We start from the raw sequence: 20786 nt of genomic DNA, 5'->3' as shown, positions 1-20786 counted from the left end.
CAGATAATGACCCTGATTTGTATCCCTCCAGACCTTCCCCACCTGATGACAACATTGGCTATCTCGAGCTCCTTTTATCATGGGGTAGAACTTCATAAAGAGCCTTTAGAAGAGGATTTCCTCTTTGAGACACTTTCTTCCTCACAAAGAACTTCTCATATCTTGCCAATGCTGAAAGGCAGGTTAAAACACACAGACAAGGTCTTTAAGGATCCTGTAAGCAGGGCCGGACTGGGTACCAAAACCGGCCCTGGCAAAGTGCTCGGCCGCCCACCCAAACCCCCAGGGGGGTGGGGGTGAAACCGCGCTCTTTGCCAGGGCCGGTTTTTGGACGATTTTGTTACAGGGACGTTTTTGCAGCAAGGCTGCAAAAACGGCCCTGTAACAAAAACGGCCCCCAGGGGCCCAAAACCGGCCCCCACCCTTGTGGCGCATCGGGGGATTGCCCGGTGCCCGCAACGGCCAGTCCGGGCCTGCCTGTAAGGGCAAGAATAAAAAATACAAATCAGCTCCTACCGATCCAGGTGAGCAGAACTGTTTCCACCTGTTGGGGCCTGATTCACACCCTACGTAGGATCAGGAAATATCTCTCCTTCCAGGCAAGAAAACAAATAGCCGTTGCTCTCATCGGCTCGCGCCTGGACTACTGTAATGCGCTGTATGCTGGACTTAACAAAGGACAGCTGCAGCGCTTACAGGTAGTCCAAAACGCCATAGCTAGATTTGTCCTGGATATTCCCAGACGCTCCTCAGCCACTGCAGCCAGGAAAACGCTGCACTGGTTGCCGGTAGAACACCGTATCCGGTTTAAAGTTCTATGTATGACCTACATAGCCATTGCCAAAAAGAGCAACACTGGAATAGGATCCATCATCTCCCTCTATGTCCCCCGAAGGAACCTGCGTTCCTCTGGGAAACTGCGTCTGGCAGCCCCCCGTGTACGAAGAGCCAAATGGGGTGGCAGAGCCTTCTCCACTCTTGCTCCTAAGTGGTGGAATGAACTTCCTTTGGATCTGAGATCTCTCCCGTCCTTACAGAACTTCAGCACTGCTTTAAAAACCCATCTCTTTCAGCAAGCATATGTGTAGGGTTTCATGCTTTTTCCGGATCACTCTCTGATCTTTTTGCTAGGCGCCTTGATACCTGCGGGTTATTGTTTTTGCGCATTATAAATCTCCTTTCAATTCAATTCAATTCAATACCGATCCTATTTATATTAAAGGTCAGCTGCCCTTAGACTCTCTTGCAAGCCACAGGTGAGGCCTCTCCTTCTGACAAGGAGTCAAAGCTTATTGATGCCTCAGGCAAAAGAGTAGCTTCACAGGCAGCAAACAACTAGCGCATTGCCTTCACCCAAGCACTGCTAGCTCTTTATGGCGGGGCTCATTACAATGAGCTAGAAAAACTCATGCAACACGTGACTGACCAATATAAATCTAAGGCTAATGACCTTATTCAGGAAGGTAAACTCATTACCAACACCTCCATTAAATGTGCACTAGACGCAGCAGACACAGCATCTCATGCAGTTAACACCAGTACACTATTACGCAGACACGCTTGGCTCAGAATCTCTGGATTTAACCCCTTCCATGCTCATGACGAGCTCAGCTCGTCTTGAGGCACATTGGAGCTGTGCTGATGATGAGCTGAGCTCGTCATGAACAATGGAGTTCAACATAAATCAGCACAGGAGGGGAAAATGCACAGCAGCGATGTTGTTAAGCCAGAGGTGCAAAAATCCATGCTTAACCAACCCTTTGACAAAGAGCATCTTTTCGGCCCAGCTGTTGATACCTTGCTGGAAAAGATAAAAAAAGACACTGAAGTCTCAAAGTCCATGGGGGTTTTACAGTTACCTACCAGTAGATGTTATTTTCACCGCTCATCCTACAGGGGTGGCTCAAAAACTGGGTCTACTGAGAATGCTTCCTCCTCTTACAAGGGCAACAACCAATCCCCCTCGTCCAGAGGTTATTCTAGAGGAGGTTTTAGAGGAAACAACGGTAGGTGAAGAGGTAGATGTAATTCCACACGCACTTCTCCGCAAACAAACAGTGACTTCCCTCTGCTACCCCCTGATCATTCCACTCCTGTCGGGGGACGTCTCTCCCAATTCCTACCTGTCTGGAATTCACCTCAGACAAGTGGGTGCTACAAATTATCCAAAATGGTTACTTCCTGGAGCTTACAAGCACTCCCCTAAATATTCTTCCAAGAGCACATACAATCTCACCCTCTTAAAGCAAGAGGGTATACTCCCAGTTTTTCTTAATTCCCAAAAGGTCTCTCTACGGCCTATACTATACCTCAAATACCTGAATCTGTACATACAGTTGGACCACTTCCACATGGTCACACTCGAGCAGGTGCTCCCACTACTTCAGCAAGGCAACTTTCTATCCACTCTAGACTTAAAGGATGCCTGTTTCCATATTCACATTCACCCTGCTCACAGAAAATATCTCAGGTTTGTGGTGGATGGACAACATTACCAGTTCAAAGTTCTCCCATTCGGAGTAACTACAGCACCCAGAGTTTTCACCAAGTGCCTGGCAGTAGTCTCAGCTCATCTTAAGAAGACATCACGTTCATGTCTTCCCTTACCTAGACAACTGGCTGATAAAAGCCAGATCACAACAAAGCTGCCTACATCACATTTAAAGGAAAGTTCAACTGCTTCACAGCTTGGGTTCACTGTAAACCTCACCAAGTCTCACCTCCAACCATCCAACACACAAATTTATCTAGGAGCCACAAAAGACACTCGCAAAGCCCTAGCGTACCCCAACCCAGTCAGGATTCGCAACATGCAAGCTCTAATATCACAGTTTCAGCCTCAACACTCATCTCTAGCCCGAGTGTTCATGCAATTGATCGGAATGATGGCTTCTTGCATTTTAATCGTTCCTTATGCAATACTTCAAATGTGTTCCCTACAGGAATGCTTAGCGCATCAGGGGAACCAGGCTCAAGGTCAGTTATCAGATCTGGTGTTGATAGATGGTTGTACTCATTGCTCTCTGCAGTGGTGGAACATACAAAACCTTTCCAAGGGGCGGCCATTTCTCGATCCCGTTCCACAGGTAGTACTAACAGTAGACGCATCCCTCACTGGTTGGGGAGCACATCTGGGAAAACATACCATTCAGGGCATGTGAACTCTGCAACAAAAACAACTCCACATAAACCATCTCAAACTGCTAGCAATTTTTCTAGTATTGAAAGCTTTTCAACTTCATCTAGTGGGCAAAGCTGTCTTGGTTCACACAGTCAACATGACAGCGATGTACTACATACAAAAGCAAGGGGGGACACACTCTCTCCAGCTCTCACAGCTAGCACAGATCATATGAAGATGGGTCATACCTCAAAAAATATATCTCCTAGCATGACATCCTCCAGGAGTAGACAACCAAGTTGCAGATCTGCTCAGTCGTCAACGACAGATAAACAAATGAGAATTTCACCCACCTGTTCTCCTCCCATTCTTCCAAATGTGGGGCTTCCCAGAGATAGATCTGTTCGCCACCCACCTAAATGCAAAATGCCCAGATTTCGCGTCCAGGCATCCACACCCATTGTCCAAAGGCAATCCACTATGGATGAATTGGTCCGGGATATTTGCTTACACTTTTCCACCTCTCCCACTCATTCCATTAATGGTTCGGAAACTCAAACAGCACTCCCTGACGCTTATCCTAGTTGCTCCCACATGGGCCCAACAACCCTGCTTCACAATTGTGTTGGAGCTAGAAGATCCCCACCAAACACACCTCTCCCCCAACTTTCTTACTCAGAACTATGGAGAGATAAGACATCTTGGTCCAATCAGCTCAACCTTGCCATTTGGTACCTGAAATCCTAGAGTATGGCTACCTTAATCTTCTGCCAGACCGTATGAATGTTATCAAAGAGGCTAGAAGCCCTACCACAAGAGCATGCTACGCAGCAAAGTGGAAGAGGTTTGTCATTTATTGTAACAACAATCAGATCGATTCACTAGATGCTTCAACACTAGAAATAATTTGGCATATATCGCACCTACAACGTTCTAATTTAGTGTACACATCCATACGCTTGCATCTCGCTGCAATAGCTGCATAGCTGAAAAATAGGCAGCACTTGTCTTTTTTTAGAGTGCCCACTTTTAAAGTTTTTATGGAAGAACTTAAAAGACTCATTACTCCCAGACTTCCACCTTCTCCAGTCTGGAATCTCAACATAGCCCTTACAAGAATCATGGGTCCACCATTTGAGCCATTGTACAAATGTCAAATAAAATTTATCACCTAGAAAGTAGCCTTCCTTATAGCCATCATTTCTCTAAGAATAGTCAGTGAGCTTCAGTCACTAACCATAGAGGAACAATTTTGGCAAACACATCAAAGCAAAGAGGTTCTTAGAACTAACCCCAAATTCTTACCTAAAGTCATCTCTGCCTTTCATATCAACTAATCTGTTGAGCTGCCTGTGTTCTTCCCTCATTTTATAGAAGAAACAGTGGTTCCAGTGGTGTAATGAATGTACGGTCATAAATTAGTACAACACATAATAACAATGACAATTTGAGGGATTTTAGAGGGATGCAGGAGGGAAAAGCAAGGCTCATAACACCACATTCTTATATCATCATTGGCTTTGTATTATTTCAAAAAGATATAAATCAAATGTATACATTGTACACGTAGTGTTTGTGAAAAGTGCAAAGTGTCCCAAGTGTATAGTGAGAACCAAGGAGGCAGTTGAGTGACAACAAGTGAATTATATACAAGGTTTCTGCAGGGGGTATATTACAAGAAAAAGGAAAAAACGAAATGAAAGCAATAATTATAAACAAAAATGTTACAATGACTATCTTCAATTATAGACACTGTTTATATGGTTCATTTCCATAGGGCGTCGACGGCGTTTCGACCCGGAAGTGGATGGCGGGTCTCGTCAGGACCAGGGGGATGTGGGACATCTGGGTGAAGCGAGCTCAATTGCTAGGTGGTGAGTGCCACCATGCGTGAAATTAAGGGTAAAAAACTTACAGTGAACACTGTGGTTCGTATTATAATGATTGAATGCAGTCTGCCCCGCTCGTTGGTCAGGTACAGAGACTGTGCCCACAAGGGGCTGAAGTATGTAGGAGCGAACCAGGCAGCTGATGATGCGTATTCTTGGCGGATAGTTTATAGTGAACTAGGAAAATGCCTGGGGATTGGAGCGCGATCGCTTCTGACAGTCTGTCTGAATCCAACTGTTCGAGCCCGAACATCATCAGCGGCCTGTTTCGCTCCTACATACTTCAGCCCCGTGTGGGCACAGTCACTGCACCTGACCAACGAGCGGGGCAGACTGCATTCAATCGTGATAATACTAACCACAGTGCACCCGGCTGGGTTCACTGTAAGTATTTTACCCTTAATTTCACGCATGGTTGGCACTCACCACCTAGCAATTGAGCTCGCTTCACCCAGATGTCCCACATCCCCCTGGTCCTGACGAGACCCATCATCCACTTCCGGGTCGAAACGCCGTCGACGCCCTATGGAAATGAACCATATAAACAGTGTCTATGATTGAAGATAGTCATTGTAACATTTTTGTTTATAATTATTGCTTTCATGGTCGTTTTTTCGTTTTTCTTGTAATATACCCCCTGCAGAAACCTTGTATATAATTCACTTGGTGTCACTCAACTGCCTCAGTGGTTCTCCCTATACACTTGGGACACTTTGCACTTTTCACAAACACTGTGTGTACAATGTATACATTTGATTTATCTCTTTTTGAAATAATACAAAGCCAATGATGATATAAAAATGTGGTGTTATGAGCCTTGCTTTTCCCTCCTGCATCCCTCTCAAATCCCTCAAATTGTAATTGTTATTATGTTTTGTACTAATTTATGACCGTACATTTATTGCACCACCGGAACCACTGTTTCTTATATAAAGTACTCACACTGGCTCCTCAGGGAGTAAGGTTCCCTTGTTTCTTTGTATGTGTTCTTCCCTCAGCCAGATTCAGTGGCAGAATGTTCCCTTCACACATTAGATGTTAAGAGAGCATTACTATACTATATAGAAAGAACAAAACCTTTTAGGAAAACCAAACCACTCTTTGTAGCTTTTGCTCTACCACGTAAAGGCAATCCAATATCAAAATCAGGCAGTGTAAGGTGGATAGTTAAGTGCATTCAAATATGCTACCTCAAAGCTAAACGCACATTAACAATTCCCCCTAGAGCGCACTCTACACGCAAACTAGGGGCTTTTATGGCATTCTTAGGAAACATACCCATAGATGACATTTGCTAAGTTGCAACATGGTCTACACCACACACATTCACAAAACATTATTGTGTGGATGTGCTGGCAAAACAAGCTAGTATGGGCCAGGCAGTTTTACAAACCCGATTTTCAAAACACTGCAACAGCTACAGGTTAGCCACTGCTTCAGAAATAACGGCTCTGTAGTGTATGCTAAAGCATATGATCTACAGCTCATATGCACTTACGGAAAATGCTACTTACTCAGTAGGCATCTTTTCTTGGCATATAGAGCTGTAGAGTCAAACACCCACCCGCCTCCCCGGGTACCTTTTCCAGATGCAGTAATAGGTTACTCAGATACAATTTACATGGACATCTCCCTTTATTACTTTACTAACTCCATCATCACCCTTTACGGCAAAACAATCTAAGAATGGAGTCGATGCCCATGCACGCTATCACCGAAAGGAGGAGTCACCTACCGCCTAACTACAATTTTTCTTTGAACAAAAACGAAGTGCAAACATCCGGACCCAACACCAGATGGCGATCTATGCTAAAGCATATGATTTTACAGCTCTATATGCCAAGAACAGATGCACACTGGGTAAGCAGCATTTTCCTTCTGTGATCCTTTGTCCCGATAGGTGTCCATTTCAATGTATATTTTTAATTACTAACGAGTCTGAGACCCGAAGGGACCCGGCCCATTTAAAATCCTGACTGTCCAAAAGAATGATTGAGTAGCTCTGCCAAGCATTTATTGTTTAGTGGTAAGGTGAAGGCTAATGGTCAGGTCTTCACAGTGCTTAATTTGTAAAAATATGAAGTGCCAGGGCCCTTCTCGGAAGGCCACTGCAGCATGCACCACCCATGCCTTGCTAGCGCTGCCAATGGCAGTACTAAAATAACACCTAGCCATCGCACTCCAAAAAGTGTGACAATTCAGTCTATTGCCGGCCAAACAAAGCTATAATACTGGCATGAGAGGATGGTATTATTTATTTTCATTGTATATTGGCTTAATAAACACCGGTGTTGAGCTCATCTCCAAATTTAAAAGACAGTGCCACAATGTGGTGGACTGCCACTAGAGCCAGTGCTGACTAGAAGTGCTGGTGTTGAGCACTGGAAAACACTGGCACAATTTAAGTGTTGGGTCTTCAGCCCTCTGTGCCCAGAAGTAGCATTTAATGTATGGCACATTTTCGGGTTCTCTCGGCTGCCACCACTGCTTTAAATGGAAATGCCCGAATTGCTTTATAATGTCCTGGGGGCAGCACCTTTAAGGCAGAGCGGCACATGCTCTTTCTGTAGCAGTCCTGCTTAACACACTGTAAGGCTAGTTCTTTTCTTATTTTCGTGCTATTTGGTTAGTGTTTACCTTCACTTTTCTGTGGTTTCAGGGCACTTTAGGGCTGTGTCATTTAATGTGAACTGAGCAGAGCTACAAAAAATTACTTAATATTCTTGTCCTTTCTAAAATCTCTGTCCTTTTCCAGCACAGCAACATGTATGTGCAGAAATATTCTTCTTTATTTTGACTCCTTTATTATCCAGAAAACATTTTCTGTATCTCTCTCTCTCTCTCTCCTGTAGAGCGTAGTGCGCATGGGCATCAACTCCATCTTCAGATTATTTTCTTCTGCCATCCGGCTCGGATGTGTTTATCGTTCGGTCCCATTACCGATCTCCTTTCGACTTCCAGTCCTACATCATACCATCGGTATCGTCTACGATCGTGATTCCAGTTACCTGCGTCAAAGAAAGGCTTGCACCTATATTGATAGGACAAAACCATTGCGTAAAACAAAACAATTGTGAGTGTCCTTTTCTCCTCCACATAAAGGTAATCCCATTTCAAAAGCTGGGATTGCAAGGTGGATTGTTAAATGCATTCAAATTTGTTACCAAAAAGCAAAACACATTCTATCCATTCCCCCTAGGGCTCATTCCACCCGTAAATTAGGGGCATATATGGCATTTCTAGGAAATATTCCCTTAGATGATATCTGCAAAGCAGCTACATGGTCTACACCGCACACATTTACAAAACACTACTGTGTAGATGTGCAAGCAAAACAACAAGCTATTGTGGGCCAGGCTGTACTCAAGACATTATTTCAAACTACTGCAACAGATACTGGTGGTCGCCGCTAAGCGAGAGAACTGCTCTGCAATCAATGCACTAGTGTGTGGTCTGCAGCCCATATGCCTCGAACGGAAAATGCTACTTACCAGTATGCACCTGTTCTTGGCATGTAGGGCTGCAGAGCCACACACGCCTACCCGCCTCCCCGGCTACCTATATCGGTTTCAGTAATATCTTAATTAGATACACTAGACATGGACATATTTTTCTGTTCTCATACAACTCCATCATTTCCCCAATGGCGAAAAACAATCTGAAAATAGAGTTGATGCCCATGCGCACTTCGCTCTACAGGAGGAGTCATCTACCAAACAAAGACTCTTCCAAGACAACAACAAAGTGTAATCATCCGGGCCCACCACCAGATGGCGATCTATGCACTAGTGTGTGGCTCTGCAGCCCTACATGCCAAGAACAGATGCATACTGGTAAGTAGCATTTTCCCTACTTTCATTGCTGGACAATCTGCTGCCCATTTATAAGCGTGAAGCAAACTACATTACAACATTTACATTATAACATGTACCAGGCAACACCGCTTAAATGTTTTAAGACATGTTGCAGATGGTCGCTGAGATCCATGCCGGATTAACATTGGCCATGCACCAAATACTGATTACAGGTGATGAAAAGATCAGAGAACTCAATGGGGGGAAATGGAGAGAACGGAACCAAAAGTTAGAGATTGGTAATAGGAGCTTAGGTTGCAAGAGTCAAAAGAGACGCAAATGCTGGACAGAATGCGAAACAAATCAAACATTCTCCCCAAGTAAAGATATCTGGGTTAAATCTATCATTCTTTTGCTCATCACGCCACCACATTTTAGACCCAGCCATATGCAAACCAGTCTTGACCCTGATCCCTATGGCAACAGTTCATTCCAAACTGGCAAGCCAGGTTCTCTCTGAACCACAAACTAGCATGCTGGTACCGGTTTCCAGGTAACGCCACTCATCAGCCAGATGGATTTAACCCAGATCTGTGACTGAGGGTGAATGTTTGATTTGTTCAGCATTCGGTCCACCATCTTTTCATTTTGCATAGGTGACAAGAGGGGCACAAGAGCAACCTACTAAGTGAGCTTGATAACAATCTTGTGGCAGGCTGAACAGTAAAGGGAGTGTTCTAACCATACACTGTGGCTGAGGTGGAAGGTCTCAAGTAGAATGCGCATGACTGTAGGGCAGCCGAGCACCAACATTAATAAAAGGTTGAGCGCTCAGACTGTGGCCCTGCTGGCTGCCACATGCTGATCAGTTTCAATCTATCAGTTTGTGTGAGTAAATACTGAAAATGCACCTGTGATCCTACCGCATTGAGTGGCAGAAGCGAGGGTTCTAATTCATTTTTTCCTAAAATGTATCCCTTCTTGTTTCTAGAGTGGCGATGATGAAGACTACAAAAGAATTTACACAAAGAAAATTAAGCCGCGACTCAAATCTGAAGATTTAGCAGAAATGGAACAAACGGAGACGGAAACTCAAAGTCGCACCATAACAGTCACAAGGAAAGTAACAGCTTATACTGTGGATGTTATGGGGTCAGAAGGAGCTAGCAACATTGACAGCGACAGTCCTGAGTTCAAGATAAAGATTCCAAGGCAAGAATTTACAGAACGGTCCAGAATGGAATTTGAGACACCGACGGGGAAAACTGTGATCCGAACAGCTAACATGTCCGGGAAAAGCTTGCAGATAAAAGACGGCAGTGCAGGCATGCAAACTGCACATGGAGGCATCACTGTCTCAGGTCCGACAGAGTTCACTCATAGGATTGTTGATTCTGGCGCGACAGAAAAAGACTGGCAAGTGGGGAAGCCAGATGTGACCGTTTCGGGGTTTCACAGCCACACAACCACATCTTCCAGACTTGTGAGAGACAGTAAAAACATACAGATGGATATCTCGCCCCCAGGGGTGAGGACAACAGAAATCCACTTACCGAGTATTGATGAAACCCAAGCAAAGGCCAAGTCTGTTCAAATCGAGGTACCTGGAATGAATATTTCAGGTACAAAATTCCAAAGCTCAACTGTTGCTGGGGGCACAGGAGCCCAAATTGGCACAGGAAATTTCAATGTTGTTGGTATAAGCAAGTTTTCAAAGTTTGGTACTTCTGGTACACAGATACATGGCCCTGGGGTTGCAATGACTCAAAATGTTGGCATGCAGACTCCCCCTGTCAGCATTTCAAGGCCTCTTCTCGAGGGTGCTGGACCTGACTCTGGGGTTGTCATTTCAACCTCACAAGTTGATGTCAAGGTTCCGAAAGTTGCAACTCATACAATGGAAAGACATGGACCTAAGACTCCAGGGGCTACTGTTGACCTTGGACTCCCTGTTGCCAAACTCTCAATGGCACAAGGAAACTCTGGCATTGAGACTTCTACAATGGATTTACAAGGTCCTCGCATGGGTGGTGACATAAGTGCTCCAGGACTGAATGGCGACATGAGAGGAGAGGAAAGAACATTCAAAGTGCCCACATTGAAGGTGCCAAAATTTGGCTTCTCCGAACCTAAAGTGGAAGTTCCGGTTGTTAATCTGCCACAAAAAGAGACTGTTTCTTCACCAAATGTACAGGTGAATATCAAGCCCCCAACAGTCGACCGTTCTGGAATAAAATTAGCTGGCGTTAGCACGAATCAGATAGATATTCAGGTTCCGGGTGTTGACTTCAGTTCTCCAAATGTTAATAATGACCCTTCCAAAGGAACAATAATCATGCCCACATTTAAGATGCCAAAATTTGGTTTCTCAAGTTTGCAAGGTGAAGGGCAGAATTTACAAGCAGACCTTTCTGTTCCCAAGATAGGAATCGAGGCACCAGACATTTGCACTGAAGGTAAAGCAAAACAAGCAGTGATCTCAGTTAATGTGCCTAGGGTGTCAGTGCCAGACACAGATATGAATGTGAAAGGCTCAGTCCTAAAGGGAGGAGTGGGTTTAATTGGCAGTAACACAGAAGGTGATTTCAAAGGTCCAAAGGTGGATATGAATCCCCCTAAGATTGATATTCAGACTCCGAATCTTGATATCCAGGGTCCTACAATAAACATAAAAGAGCCCAAATTCCAGACTCCACCAATGAAACTTCCCAAGGTGTCTCCTGATGCAGACTTACAGCTGAAAAGTGCTGAATGGAAGGGTGCTGCAGATATATCTGGTCCAAAATTTGAAGGTAATTTTAAGGGTCAAAAGGTTGGCCTTAAAGGCCCAGAAATAAACCTTGAAGCCCCAGAAGTAAAAATAGAGCTCCCCAAAGGAAAAGGAAAATATACAACAGAAATATCTGGCTCGAAATTAAAAGGCAACCTGAAAGGTCCAAAGACAGATGTTGAGGCTCCTGAGCTTGATCTTCAAGCTCCCAGTCTTGCTATCCATGGACCTGAAGTAAACCTAAAAGATCCCAGATTTAATGTCACATCCGTGAATGTTGATTTACCTAAAATCTCTATGTCTGATGTAGATCTTAATCTTAAAGGCCCCACTTTGAAGGGCGATGCAGATCTTTCAGGTACTATAGTCGATGGTGATCTTAAAGCCCCCAAAGTTAATATTAAAGGGCCGGCAATTGAAGTTTGTGCACCCAATATACATACAGAGGTGCAAGAGGAAAAAGCAAAATTCAAAATTCCCAAACTTGGCATTCCCAAATTTGGCGTGTCTGGCCAAAAGATAGTGGCACCAGAAACTGATGTGACCATCCCCAAAATTGACATTGAAGTTTCTGGTCCAAAAATAGAAACCAATGCTCAAAAAATAGATCTTGAAGGCCCAGAAGGAAAAATGAAAGGAGCCAAGTTTATCATGCCATCCATGCATTTGCCAAAAGCTTCCATCCCAGACATAGACTTAGAAATGAAAGGGCCCAAGTGGAAGGGAGGTGTTGAGGTACCTGGGCCTAAACTTGAAGGTGACTTGATATGTCCTAACATTGATATCAAGGCTCCTGATTTTTCTCTCAAAGCTCCAGATTTAGACATTGAGGCTCCTGACATGAAGGTGAAAGATCCCAACTTTAAGATGTCTTCCATGCATCTACCTAAAGTGTCTATGCCTAACTTGGACTTAAACATGAAAGACCCCAACTGGAAAGGTGGTGCTAATCTGTCAGGCCCTTCAATTGAAGGGGATCTGAGAGGTCCTAAAGTTGACATTGAGCCTAGGCTGTCAATGCCTACTGTTGATTTAAACATTAAAGGTCCGAAATTTATAGCAACTGCTGTTCCAAAGTTAAAAGGTGATGTAGATATTCCTACAGTTGATATCAAAGGTGCTGGAATTGATGTTGGTTCACCAAACATAGACATAGAGGTTCAAGAGGCAAAAGGAAAATTCAAAATTCCTAAATTTGGCTATCCCAAATTTGGCATCTCCAGTCCTAAGGTGGATGGAGTTGATCTTGATGTTAACCTACCAAAAAGTGATATTGACATTTCTGGTCTAAAGATGGACATTAACACACCAGAAACAGACATTGAATGCCCAGAAGGAAAAGTAAAAGGTGGCAAGTTTAAAATGCCCTCCATGCCTATGCCCAAAGTCAACATGCCTGACATGGACTTTCATATGAAAGGCCCCAAGTGGAAGGGAGGTGCTGATATTTCTGGTCCTAAAATTGAAGGCGGTCTCAAAGGTCCTAACATTGATATTGAGTCAAAGCTCAAAGCTCCAGATTTAGACATCGAAGTGCCTGATATAAAGGTGAAAGATCCCAAGTTTAAAATGCCTTCCACGCATCTACCTAAAGTGTCTATGCCCGATGTTGACTTAAATATAAAAGGTCCCAATTGGAAAGGAGGTGCAGATCTCTCAGGCCCTTCAATTGAAGGGGATCTGAAAGGTGCTAAAGTTGACATCAAGTGCCCCCAAATTGATATTGAAGCTCCGGATGTAGACATTGAGGGTCCTGAAGGAAAATTGAAAGGTTCCAAATTTAAGATGCCTTCCATGAATTTTCAAAAGCCCAAAATGTCAATGCCGGATGTTGATTTTAACATTAAAGGCCCTAAATGGAAAGGCAGTGCTGATGCCTCTGGTCCAAAGCTAGAAGGTGACGTAGACCTCCCTACAGTCGACATCAAAGGGCCTGAAATTGAGGTTGGTCCCCCAAATATAGATATAGAGGTTTCAGAGTCGAAGGGAAAATTCAAAATGCCTAAATTTGGACTTCCCAAATTTGGCATGTCCGGTCCAAAAGGAGATGGAGTTGACATCAATGTCAACCTACCAAAAAGTGATATTGACATTTCAGGTCCAAAGCTGGACATTGACACACCAGAAATAGACATTGAAGGTCCAGAACGAAAAGTAAAAGGTGGCAAGTTTGCAATGCCCTCCATAAATATGCCCAAAGTCCATATGCCGGACATGGACTTTCATATGAAAGGCCCCAAGTGGAAGGGAGGTGCTGATATTTCTGGGCCTAAAATTGAAGGTGATCTAAAAGGTCCTAACATCGATATTGAGGCGCCTGATCTTTCGCTCAAAGCTCCAAATTTAGACATTGAAGGGCCTGATATCAAGGTTAAAGATCCCAAGTTCAGCATGCCTTCCATGAATCTACCTAAAGTGACTATGCCAGATTTGGACTTGAATATAAAAGGTCCCAACTGGAAAGGAGGCGCAGATCTCTCAGGCCCTTCAATTGAAGGGAATCTGAAAGGTCCTAAAGTTGACATCAAGTGTCCAGAAATTGATATTGAAGCTCCGGATGTAGATATTGAGGGTCCTGAAGGAAAATTGAAAGGTTCCAAATTTAAGATGCCTTCCATGAATTTTCAAAAGCCCAAAATGTCAATGCCTGATGTTGATTTTAACATTAAAGGCCCAAAATGGAAAGGCAGTGCTGATGTCTCTGGTCCAAAGCTAGAAGGTGACGTAGACCTCCCTACAGTCGACATCAAAGGGCCTGAAATTGAGGTTGGTCCCCCAAATATAGATATAGAGGTTCCAGAGGCGAAGGGAAAGTTCAAAATGCCTAAATTTGGACTTCCTAAATTTGGAATGTCCGGTACAAAAGGGGATGGAGTTGACATCGATGTTAACCTACCAAAAAGTGATATTAGCATTTCTGGTCCAAAAATGGACATTGACACACCAGAAATAGACATTGAAGGCCCAGAAGGAAAAGTAAAAGGTGGCAAGTTTAAAATGCCCTCCATGACTATGCCCAAAGTCAACATGCCTGACATGGACTTTCATATGAAAGGCCCCAAGTGGAAGGGAGGTGCTGATATTTCTGGTCCTAAAATTGAAGGCGGTCTCAAAGGTCCTAACATTGATATTGAGTCACCTGATCTTTCGCTCAAAGCTCCAGATTTAGACATTGAAGGGCCTGATATAAAGGTGAAAGATCCCAAGTTTAAAATGCCTTCCACGCATCTACCTAAAGTGCCTATGCCCGATGTTGACTTAAATATAAAAGGTCCCAATTGGAAAGGAGGTGCAGATCTCTCAGGCCCTTCAATTGAAGGGGATCTGAAAGGTGCTAAAGTTGACATCAAGTGCCCCCATATTGATATTGAAGCCCCGGATGTAGATATTGAGGGTCCTGAAGGAAAATTGAAAGGTTCCAAATTTAAGATGCCTTCCATGAATTTTCAAAAGCCCAAAATGTCAATGCCTGATGTTAACATTAAAGGCCCTAAATGGAAAGGCAGTGCTGATGCCTCTGGTCCAAAGCTAGAAGGTGACGTAGAACTCCCTAAAGTCGACATCAAAGGGCCTGAAATTGAGGTTGGTTCCCCAAATATAGATATTGAGGTACCAGAGGCGAAGGGAAAATTCAAAATGCCTAAATTTGGCCTTCCCAAATTTGGCATGTCCGGTCCAAAAGGGGAGGGAGTTGACATTGATGTTAACCTACCAAAAAGTGATATTGACATTTCTGGTCCAAAGATGGACATTGACACACCAGAAATAGACATTGCAGGCCCAGAAGGAAAAGTAAAAGGTGGCAAGTTTGCAATGCCCTCCATAAATATGCCCAAAGTCCATATGCCGGACATGGACTTTCATATGAAAGGCCCCAAGTGGAAGGGAGGTGCTGATATTTCTGGGCCTAAAATTGAAGGTGATCTAAAAGGTCCTAATTTCGATATTGAGGCGCCGGATCTTTCACTCAAAGCTCCAAATTTAGACATTGAAGGGCCTGATATCAAGGTTAAAGATCCCAAGTTTAGGATGCCTAACATGAATCTACCTAAAGTGTCTATGCCCGATTTGGACTTGAATATAAAAGGCCCCAACTGGAAAGGAGGCGCAGATCTCCCTTGCCCTTCAATTGAAGGGGATCTGAAAGGTCCTAAAGTTGACATCAAGTGTCCAGAAATTGATATTGAAGCTCCGGATGTAGGTATTGAGGGTCCTGAAGGAAAATTGAAAGGTTCCAAATTTAAGATGCCTTCCATGCATTTTCAAAAGCCCAAAATGTCAATGCCTGATGTTGATTTTAACATTAAAGGCCCTAAATGGAAAGGCAGTGCTGATGCCTCTGGCCCAAAGCTAGAAGGTGATGTAGACCTCCCTACAGTCGACATCAAAGGGCCTGAAATTGAGGTTGGTTCGCCAAATATAGATATCGAGGTTCCCGAGGCAAAAGGAAAATTCAAAATGCCTAAATTTGGCCTTCCCAAATTCGGCATGTCAGGTCCAAAAGGGGATGGAGTTGACATCGATGTTAACCTACCAAAAAGTGATATTGACATTTCTGGTCCAAAGATGGACATTGACACACCAGAAATAGACATTGAAGGCCCAGAAGGAAAAGTAAAAGGTGGCAAGTTTACAATGCCGTCCATCCAAATGCCCAAAGTCCATATGCCGGACATGGACTTTCATATGAAAGGCCCCAAGTGGAAGGGGGGTGCCGATATTTCTGGGCCTAAAATTGAAGGTGATCTAAAAGGTCCTAATTTCGATATTGAGGCGCCGGATCTTTCACTCAAAGCTCCAAATTTAGACATTGAAGGGCCTGATATCAAGGTTAAAGATCCCAAGTTCAGGATGCCTAACATGAATCTACCTAAAGTGTCTATGCCCGATTTGGACTTGAATATAAAAGGCCCCAACTGGAAAGGAGGCGCAGATCTCTCTGGCCCTTCAATTGAAGGGGATCTGAAAGGTCCTAAAGTTGACATCAAGTGTCCAGAAATTGATATTGAAGCTCCGGATGTAGGTATTGAGGGTCCTGAAGGAAAATTGAAAGGTTCCAAATTTAAGATGCCTTCCATGCATTTTCAAAAGCCCAAAATGTCAATGCCTGATGTTGATTTTAACATTAAAGGCCCTAAATGGAAAGGCAGTGCTGATGCCTCTGGCCCAAAGCTAGAAGGTGATGTAGACCTCCCTACAGTCGACATCAAAGGGCCTGAAATTGAGGTTGGTTTGCCAAATATAGATATCGAGGTTCCCGAGGCAAAAGGAAAATTCAAAATGCCTAAATTTGGCCTTCCCAAATTTGGCATGTCCGGTCCAAAAGGGGAGGGAGTTGACATTGATGTTAACCTACCAAAAAGTGATATTGACATTTCTGGTCCAAAGATGGACATTGACACACCAGAAATAGACATTGCAGGCCCAGAAGGAAAAGTAAAAGGTGGCAAGTTTGCAATGCCCTCCATAAATATGCCCAAAGTCCATATGCCGGACATGGACTTTCATATGAAAGGCCCCAAGTGGAAGGGAGGTGCTGATATTTCTGGGCCTAAAATTGAAGGTGATCTAAAAGGTCCTAATTTCGATATTGAGGCGCCGGATCTTTCACTCAAAGCTCCAAATATAGACATTGAAGGGCCTGATATCAAGGTTAAAGATCCCAAGTTCAGGATGCCTAACATGAATCTACCTAAAGTGTCTATGCCCGATTTGGACTTGAATATAAAAGGCCCCAACTGGAAAGGAGGCGCAGATCTCTCTGGCCCTTCAATTGAAGGGGATCTGAAAGGTCCTAAAGTTGACATCAAGTGTCCAGAAATTGATATTGAAGCTCCGGATGTAGGTATTGAGGGTTCTGAAGGAAAATTGAAAGGTTCCAAATTTAAGATGCCTTCCATGCATTTTCAAAAGCCCAAAATGTCAATGCCTGATGTTGATTTTAACATTAAAGGCCCTAAATGGAAAGGCAGTGCTGATGCCTCTGGCCCAAAGTTAGAAGGTGATGTAGACCTCCCTACAGTCGACATCAAAGGGCCTGAAATTGAGGTTGGTTCGCCAAATATAGATATCGAGGTTCCCGAGGCAAAAGGAAAATTCAAAATGCCTAAATTTGGCCTTCCCAAATTTGGCATGTCCGGTCCAAAAGGGGAGGGAGTTGACATTGATGTTAACCTACCAAAAAGTGATATTGACATTTCTGGTCCAAAGATGGACATTGACACACCAGAAATAGACATTGCAGGCCCAGAAGGAAAAGTAAAAGGTGGCAAGTTTGCAATGCCCTCCATAAATATGCCCAAAGTCCATATGCCGGACATGGACTTTCATATGAAAGGCCCCAAGTGGAAGGGAGGTGCTGATATTTCTGGGCCTAAAATTGAAGGTGATCTAAAAGGTCCTAATTTCGATATTGAGGCGCCGGATCTTTCACTCAAAGCTCCAAATTTAGACATTGAAGGGCCTGATATCAAGGTTAAAGATCCCAAGTTCAGGATGCCTAACATGAATCTACCTAAAGTGTCTATGCCCGATTTGGACTTGAATATAAAAGGCCCCAACTGGAAAGGAGGCGCAGATCTCTCTGGCCCTTCAATTGAAGGGGATCTGAAAGGTCCTAAAGTTGACATCAAGTGTCCAGAAATTGATATTGAAGCTCCGGATGTAGGTATTGAGGGTCCTGAAGGAAAATTGAAAGGTTCCAAATTTAAGATGCCTTCCATGCATTTTCAAAAGCCCAAAATGTCAATGCCTGATGTTGATTTTAACATTAAAGGCCCTAAATGGAAAGGCAGTGCTGATGCCTCTGGCCCAAAGCTAGAAGGTGATGTAGACCTCCCTACAGTCGACATCAAAGGGCCTGAAATTGAGGTTGGTTCGCCAAATATAGATATCGAGGTTCCCGAGGCAAAAGGAAAATTTAAAATGCCTAAATTTGGCCTTCCCAAATTCGGCATGTCAGGTCCAAAAGGGGATGGAGTTGACATCGATGTTAACCTACCAAAAAGTGATATTGACATTTCTGGTCCAAAGATGGACATTGACACACCAGAAATAGACATTGAAGGCCCAGAAGGAAAAGTAAAAGGTGGCAAGTTTACAATGCCGTCCATCCAAATGCCCAAAGTCCATATGCCGGACATGGACTTTCATATGAAAGGCCCCAAGTGGAAGGGGGGTGCCGATATTTCTGGGCCTAAAATTGAAGGTGATCTAAAAGGTCCTAATTTCGATATTGAGGCGCCGGATCTTTCACTCAAAGCTCCAAATTTAGACATTGAAGGGCCTGATATCAAGGTTAAAGATCCCAAGTTCAGGATGCCTAACATGAATCTACCTAAAGTGTCTATGCCCGATTTGGACTTGAATATAAAAGGCCCCAACTGGAAAGGAGGCGCAGATCTCTCTGGCCCTTCAATTGAAGGGGATCTGAAAGGTCCTAAAGTTGACATCAAGTGTCCAGAAATTGATATTGAAGCTCCGGATGTAGGTATTGAGGGTCCTGAAGGAAAATTGAAAGGTTCCAAATTTAAGATGCCTTCCATGCATTTTCAAAAGCCCAAAATGTCAATGCCTGATGTTGATTTTAACATTAAAGGCCCTAAATGGAAAGGCAGTGCTGATGCCTCTGGCCCAAAGCTAGAAGGTGATGTAGACCTCCCTACAGTCGACATCAAAGGGCCTGAAATTGAGGTTGGTTTGCCAAATATAGATATCGAGGTTCCCGAGGCAAAAGGAAAATTCAAAATGCCTAAATTTGGCCTTCCCAAATTTGGCATGTCCGGTCCAAAAGGGGAGGGAGTTGACATTGATGTTAACCTACCAAAAAGTGATATTGACATTTCTGGTCCAAAGATGGACATTGACACACCAGAAATAGACATTGCAGGCCCAGAAGGAAAAGTAAAAGGTGGCAAGTTTGCAATGCCCTCCATAAATATGCCCAAAGTCCATATGCCGGACATGGACTTTCATATGAAAGGCCCCAAGTGGAAGGGAGGTGCTGATATTTCTGGGCCTAAAATTGAAGGTGATCTAAAAGGTCCTAATTTCGATATTGAGGCGCCGGATCTTTCACTCAAAGCTCCAAATATAGACATTGAAGGGCCTGATATCAAGGTTAAAGATCCCAAGTTCAGGATGCCTAACATGAATCTACCTAAAGTGTCTATGCCCGATTTGGACTTGAATATAAAAGGCCCCAACTGGAAAGGAGGCGCAGATCTCTCTGGCCCTTCAATTGAAGGGGATCTGAAAGGTCCTAAAGTTGACATCAAGTGTCCAGAAATTGATATTGAAGCTCCGGATGTAGGTATTGAGGGTCCTGAAGGAAAATTGAAAGGTTCCAAATTTAAGATGCCTTCCATGCATTTTCAAAAGCCCAAAATGTCAATGCCTGATGTTGATTTTAACATTAAAGGCCCTAAATGGAAAGGCAGTGCTGATGCCTCTGGCCCAAAGTTAGAAGGTGATGTAGACCTCCCTACAGTCGACATCAAAGGGCCTGAAATTGAGGTTGGTTCGCCAAATATAGATATCGAGGTTCCCGAGGCAAAAGGAAAATTCAAAATGCCTAAATTTGGCCTTCCCAAATTTGGCATGTCCGGTCCAAAAGGGGAGGGAGTTGACATTGATGTTAACCTACCAAAAAGTGATATTGACATTTCTGGTCCAAAGATGGACATTGACACACCAGAAATAGACATTGCAGGCCCAGAAGGAAAAGTAAAAGGTGGCAAGTTTGCAATGCCCTCCATAAATATGCCCAAAGTCCATATGCCGGACATGGACTTTCATATGAAAGGCCCCAAGTGGAAGGGAGGTGCTGATATTTCTGGGCCTAAAATTGAAGGTGATCTAAAAGGTCCTAATTTCGATATTGAGGCGCCGGATCTTTCACTCAAAGCTCCAAATTTAGACATTGAAGGGCCTGATATCAAGGTTAAAGATCCCAAGTTCAGGATGCCTAACATGAATCTACCTAAAGTGTCTATGCCCGATTTGGACTTGAATATAAAAGGCCCCAACTGGAAAGGAGGCGCAGATCTCTCTGGCCCTTCAATTGAAGGGGATCTGAAAGGTCCTAAAGTTGACATCAAGTGTCCAGAAATTGATATTGAAGCTCCGGATGTAGGTATTGAGGGTCCTGAAGGAAAATTGAAAGGTTCCAAATTTAAGATGCCTTCCATGCATTTTCAAAAGCCCAAAATGTC

The 20786-nt window shown here is 43.8% G+C and overlaps 1 protein-coding gene across 5 annotated transcripts in view; it reads left to right on the top strand.

Annotated features, from left to right (window-relative positions):
• AHNAK (AHNAK nucleoprotein) overlaps window positions 1-20786 on the top strand; it is a 140263-nt gene that overhangs the window by 103463 nt on the left and 16014 nt on the right. For 2 of the 5 annotated variants that reach the window (XM_086938167.1, XM_086938164.1), the window contains exons 5-6: window positions 9796-14989; window positions 15806-20437. In XM_086938167.1, the coding sequence (XP_086794293.1) occupies window positions 9796-14989; window positions 15806-20437 (9826 nt within the window). Of the gene's footprint in view, window positions 1-9795; window positions 15049-15102; window positions 20784-20786 lie in introns of all 5 variants that reach the window. The other 3 variants (XM_086938166.1, XM_086938165.1, XM_086938168.1) reach the window with 3 other exon arrangements.

This window comes from Lissotriton vulgaris, chromosome 9 (assembly GCF_964263255.1).
Source record: "Lissotriton vulgaris chromosome 9, aLisVul1.2, whole genome shotgun sequence".
Classification (NCBI taxonomy): Eukaryota; Metazoa; Chordata; class Amphibia; order Caudata; family Salamandridae; genus Lissotriton; species Lissotriton vulgaris.
Note: the sequence above shows the minus strand (reverse complement) of the source record. Positions and strands in the feature narration are given on the sequence as shown.